Below are 5,664 nucleotides of genomic sequence, written 5' to 3'. Positions count from 1 at the left end.
TCCACTCACCAATAGGAATCACTTAGTCTAGGAGGGAGAGAAGGCTGTTGTCGCACCCAGTAACTCCACCCGCCCCCACCTCCACCAAACATGGTCAATCACTTAGTCTAAGGAGAGGGAGAGAAGCTGTTGGCAACCCAGTAACCTCCACATCCACCGACATGGTCATCACTTAGTCTTAGGAAGAGGGATGAGAAGCTTCTGGCACAAGTAACCTCCACCTCCACCACATGGTAATCCACTTGGTCTAGGAGGAGGAGAGATGCTGTGTGGCTACCAGTAACCCTCCACCTCCACCACATGGGTAATCAATTCAGTCTAGGAGAGGGAGAGAAGCTGTTGGACCAGTAACCTCGCACCTCCACCACGTATGGTAATCAACTTAAGTCTAGGAGAGGGAGAGAGAGCTGTTGGCACCAGGTAACCTCCACTCCACCACATGGTGTATCACTTAGTCCTAGGAAGGGAGCAAGCTGTTGTGCAGCCAGTAACTCAACACCTCCACCACATGGTAATCACTTAAGTCTGGAGAGGAGAGAAGCGTTTGGCACCAAGTAACCATGCAACCTCACCACATGGTAATCCTTAGTCTAGGACAGGGAGAGAAGCTGTTGGCACAGTAGCTCCACCTCCACACCACAATGGTAACACTTAGTCTTCGCGAAGATGAGAAGCTTGTTGGCACAGTACGACCTCCACCTCCACCTACATGGGTAATTGCACTTAGTGTCAGGCAGAGGGAGAAACGCTGTTGCACCCATACCTCCACCTCCACCACAGGTAATCATTAGTCTAGGAGAGGGAGAGAACCTGTTGGCACAGTATCCACGCTCCACCACTGGTAATCACTTAGTCTAAGGAGAGAGGAGAGAAGCTGTTGGCTACCAGTAGCTCGCACTCCACCCTTTTTTCTGAGAAAACGCTTGTTTACAGTACTCACTCACCACATGGTAATGCACTTAGTCTAGGAGAAGGAGAGAAGCTGTTGGCACCAGTAAATCCTCCACTCCACCACATGGTAATCAACTTAGTCTAGAGAGAGGGAGAGAAGCTGTTGGCACCAGTTAACTCTCCACTCCCCATGGTAATCACTTAGTCTAGAGAGGGAGAGAACGTTGTCACAGTCACCGCTCCACCCATGGTAGATACCTTAGTTAGAGAGGGAGAGAAGCTGTTGGTCACCAGTAACCTCCCCTCCACCACATGGTAATCCACTTAGTCTAGGAGAGGGAGAGAAGCTGTTGGTAACCAGTAACCTCCACTCCCACAAATGGTAATCCACTTAGGTCTAGGCAAGAGGAGAGAAGCTGTTGGCCACCAAGTAACCCCACATTCCACCACATGTGTAATCACTTAGCTCTAGGAGAGGGAGAAAAGAAGTGCTTGCAGTAACCATAACTCCACCACATGTGTAATACTAGTCTAGGAGAGGAGAGAAGTGTTGGCACCAGTAACTCCACCACATGGAAGGTCACTTTAGTCTATGTGAGAGGGAGGAGAAGGCTGTTGGCCACCATAACTTACCTCCACCACATGGTTATCACTTAGTTAGGAGACGAGATAGAAGCTGTTGGCACCAGATAACCTCCTACTCCACCAATGGTAATCATTAGTCTAGAGATGGGAGAGAAGCTGTTGGGACCAGTAACCTCCACCCCAACACATGGTAATCAACTTATCCTAGAGAGGGAGAGAAGCTGTTGGCCACAGTAACCCCACTCTCACCACATGGTAATCACTTTATCTAGGAGAGGAGAGAAAGCTGTGGCACCAGTAACCGTCCACCTCGCACCATCAATGGTAATCACTTAGTCTAGGAGAGGAGAGAAGCCGTTTGCACCAGTATACCTCCACCTCCACCACATGGTTAATCACTTAGTCTAGGAGAGGGAGAGGAAGCTGTTGGCACCAGTAGCTCCACCTCCACCACATTGGTAATCACTTTAGTCTAGGAGAGGGAGAGAAGCTGTTGGCACCAGTAACCTCTACCTCCACCACATGTAATCACTTAGTCTAGCGAGGAGGGAGAGAAAGCTTGTTGGCACCAGTAAAAACCTCCACCTTCCACCACATGGTAATCACTTAGTCTAGGAGAGGGAGAGAAGCTGTTGGCACCAGAAACCTCCACCTCCACCACATTGTATACTAGTCTAGAGAGGGAGAGAAGCTGTTCTGGCCAACAGTAACCTCCACCTCCACCACATGCGTAATCATTAGTCTAGGAGAGGGAGAGAAGCTGTTGGCACCAGTAACCTCCACCTCCACACATGTAATCACTTAGTCTAGGAGAGGAGAGAAGCTGTTGGCACCAGTAAACCTCCACCTCCACCACATGGTAATCACTTAGGTCTAGGAGAGGGAGAGAATATGGACTATGACATAGTGGCCAATGCCTTTGGCCCTTGTTAGAGACTAAATTACCCTAGTGTCCTCTTAGGTTTGTACACTTGACTCAGTGCCAACCTTTCTAAAAAGATATGCTTGTGTAGAAGTGGGGGGGGAATAAGTTATTGCAACAGCTGTGCTTCCAGAGAGTGGGTTCCTTAACTGAGAATAGGCTATGCAAAATACCATGCTGGAACGGTGCCAGCATGTATTTTGTAACACTATGGCAGAACAAGCTCACCTCCTTGCTTTGTTCTGCTCATAGTGTTACAGTGATTCCCATTGTAATAGCGCATTCTGAAGTATCTTGCGGTTATTTAGAAGGCTTTGCTTCGCCGTATCCGGACACAATCTCCCCCTGGACGCCAGCGAAACCCAGGGTCCCCGCTGCGATGGCGCTGCCGCCATGGTGTTGACGTTTTAGGGCGACGGGACAGAGCTCTGCCACCGAGCCACTGAATAAGACCCGCCTCCCCCATCCTCTGGTCAATTCAGGACAGCACGTCTCCTGTCAGACGGGAAACTGGACGGGTGCTTGGACATCCGGATGACAGTGCCTTCAAGCAAAAAAACGAGAGGAGGGGGCGTGAGATTAGTAAAGAAGAGGAGAGGAACAGAGCAGAGAGGGGCGTGAAGATTAGTAAGAAAGAGGGAGAGAGCAGAGGCAGAGGAGGGAATTAGGAAACTTGTGTTTTTGTACATCAGTATACAACAGAAAACTCTCAGAAATTTAAAGCTATTTAAAGGGAATAGAGACAATAGTAATGTGTCTTTTTGTTAGGAAACTAACTCACCATGGTTCGTTGGGACAAAGTCTATTGGAAATTAATTGCGTTTTTTGTAGAGGTTTGGGGAAAAATTGCCAGAAAAAATAAGGTCTATGTAACAGCATTCTGTCCAGTAAACCATTCTGTATGCTCTATGTAACAGCATTCTGTCCACTACAACCATTCTGCACGCTCTATGTAACAGCATTCTGTCCATACAACCATTCTGCACGCTCTATGTAACAGCATTCTGTCCAGTACAACCATTCTGTATGCTCTAGTAACAGCATTCTGTCCATACAACCATTCTGACTCTATGTAACAGCATTCTGTCCAGTAAACCATTCTGCATGCTCTATGTAACAGCATTCTGTCCAGTAAAACCATTCTGTATGCTCTATGTAACAGCATTCTGTCCAGTACAACCATTTCTATGCTCTATGTAACAGCATTCTGTCCAGTAAACCATTCTGTCATGCTCTATGTAACAGCATTCTGTCCAGTAAACCATTCTGATGCTCTATGTAACAGCATTCTGTCCAGTATAACCATTCTGTATGCTCTATGTAACAGCATTCTGTCCAGCTACAACCATTCTGCATGCTCTATGTAACAGCATTCTGTCCAGTAACAACCATTCTGCATGCTCTATGTAACAGCATTCTGTCCAGTAAACCATTCTGATGTCTATGTAACAGCATTCTGTCCACTACAACCATTCTGCAGCTCTATGTAACAGCATTCTGTCCAGTATAACCATTCTGTATGCTCTATGTAACAGCATTCTGTCCAGTATAACCATTCTGTATGCTCTATGTAACAGCATTCTGTCCAGTAAACCATTCTGTATGCTCTATGTAACAGCATTCTGTCCACTACAACCATTCTGTATGCTCTATGTAACAGCATTCTGTCCAGTATAACCATTCTGTATGCTCTATGTAACAGCATTCTGTTCAGTAAACCATTCTGTATCGCTCTATGTAACAGCATTCTGTCAGTACAACCATTCTGCAGCTCTATGTAACAGCATCTGTCTCAGTAAACCATTCTGTATGCTCTATGTAACAGCATTCTGTCATACAACCATTCTGCATGCTCTATGTAACAGCATTTTGTCCATACAACCATTCTGATGCTCTATGTAACAGCATTCGTCTACAACCATTCTGCATGCTCTATGAATAGAGAACAATGACCTTCTTCACCTTTAATAACAATCTGAATTATCTCACATTAATAAGGTCTACACATTATCTTATACTAACTCTTATATATTAACTTAACTATCTACATAACGTAACCAACTTAACTATTAACTATGCTATCCCTTATAAATGAACATATTTTACTTGTTAAATCCTCTTTCCTCCTCCCTCCTTCCCTGCACCTTTAAAGATCCACTATCATTGAGTCTCAGGATATCCTGGCCTCCCCACAATGCACCACTGGGGACATATAGGGTCCTCCCATGATGCTCTGCAGCCTGGCGCAGTTCCTGGTTAGCTGTGGGTCTGAGAGGGCTGAAGGAGAGCCCACCTAAAACAGAGGCAGACAGACGAGAAAAGAAGGAGAGGAGAGAGGAGAGGAAGGAAGAGAGAGAGAGAGAAGAGAGAGGGAGAGAGTAGTTACTTCATTTCTGGTGCACACATGGACTGAACACTTCCTGGATTTCAAAAGCTGATTTTAGCGTAACAAAGTGACTTTAAAAGAAAGAAATTAGACCACAATCTTTTCAAGGACTCCTCCGTACTGGAACTTGACGTGTTTCAGATGTGTGTGAGGGAAATCCTCCTTTTATCCTGTTGTCATCAGATATACTGTTAGTATTTATTTATATAGCATGTTATGCCAGGTGTTTTGCCAGGTTATCCATGCTAGCTAAAGAATGTTTAATAAGAGATAATGCTCTAAAGTGTTAATTTAGATGTTTTTAGAAACAGAGAGAGAGATCTTACAAGAAAATGGAAACAGAGAGAGAGAGAGGACTTACCAAAAAATGGAAACAGAAGAGAGGGATCTTACAGAAAATTTAAAGAGAGAGAGAGAGGGATCTTACCAGAAAATGGAAACCAGAGGAGAGAGAGAGAGAGAGAGGGATCTTACCAGAAAATGGAACAAGAGAGAGAGAGAGAGAAGGATCTTACCAGAAAATGGAAACAGAGAGAGAGAGGAGAATCTTACAAGAAATGGAAACAGAGAGAGAGAGAGAAGAGGGATCTTACCAGAAAATGGAAACAGAGAGAGAGAGAGAGATCTTACAAGAAAAATGGAACAGAGAGAGAGGAGAGAGAGAGGGATCTTACCAGAAATGGAAACAGAGAGAGAGAGAGATCTTACAAGAAAATGGAAACAGAGAGAGAGAGGAGAGCAGGGATCTTTACCAAAAAATGGAAACAGAGAGAGAGAGATCTTACAAGAAATGGAAAACAGAGAGGGATCTTACCCAAAAATGGAAACAGAGAGAGAGATCTTACAAGAAAATGGAAACAGAGAGAGAGAGAGAAGAGAG

The 5,664-nt window shown here is 45.1% G+C and overlaps 1 protein-coding gene across 1 annotated transcript; it reads right to left on the bottom strand.

The window, feature by feature from the left end:
* Positions 1-2,683: 2,683 nt before the first annotated feature.
* On the bottom strand, positions 2,684-4,691 carry aspdh (aspartate dehydrogenase domain containing; the record flags this gene model as incomplete). The annotated part of the gene is given in 5 exon segments (XM_024144819.2): positions 2,684-2,878; positions 2,880-2,903; positions 2,905-3,070; positions 4,505-4,655; positions 4,658-4,691. Coding segments are annotated over 5 exon segments (555 nt in total), but the record flags the coding sequence as incomplete, so codon positions are not given.
* Positions 4,692-5,664: the final 973 nt, after the last annotated feature.

This window comes from Salvelinus sp. IW2-2015, unplaced genomic scaffold (assembly GCF_002910315.2).
Source record: "Salvelinus sp. IW2-2015 unplaced genomic scaffold, ASM291031v2 Un_scaffold6035, whole genome shotgun sequence".
Taxonomy (NCBI): Eukaryota; Metazoa; Chordata; class Actinopteri; order Salmoniformes; family Salmonidae; genus Salvelinus; species Salvelinus sp. IW2-2015.
This window is presented reverse-complemented; position numbering and strand designations above follow the sequence as displayed.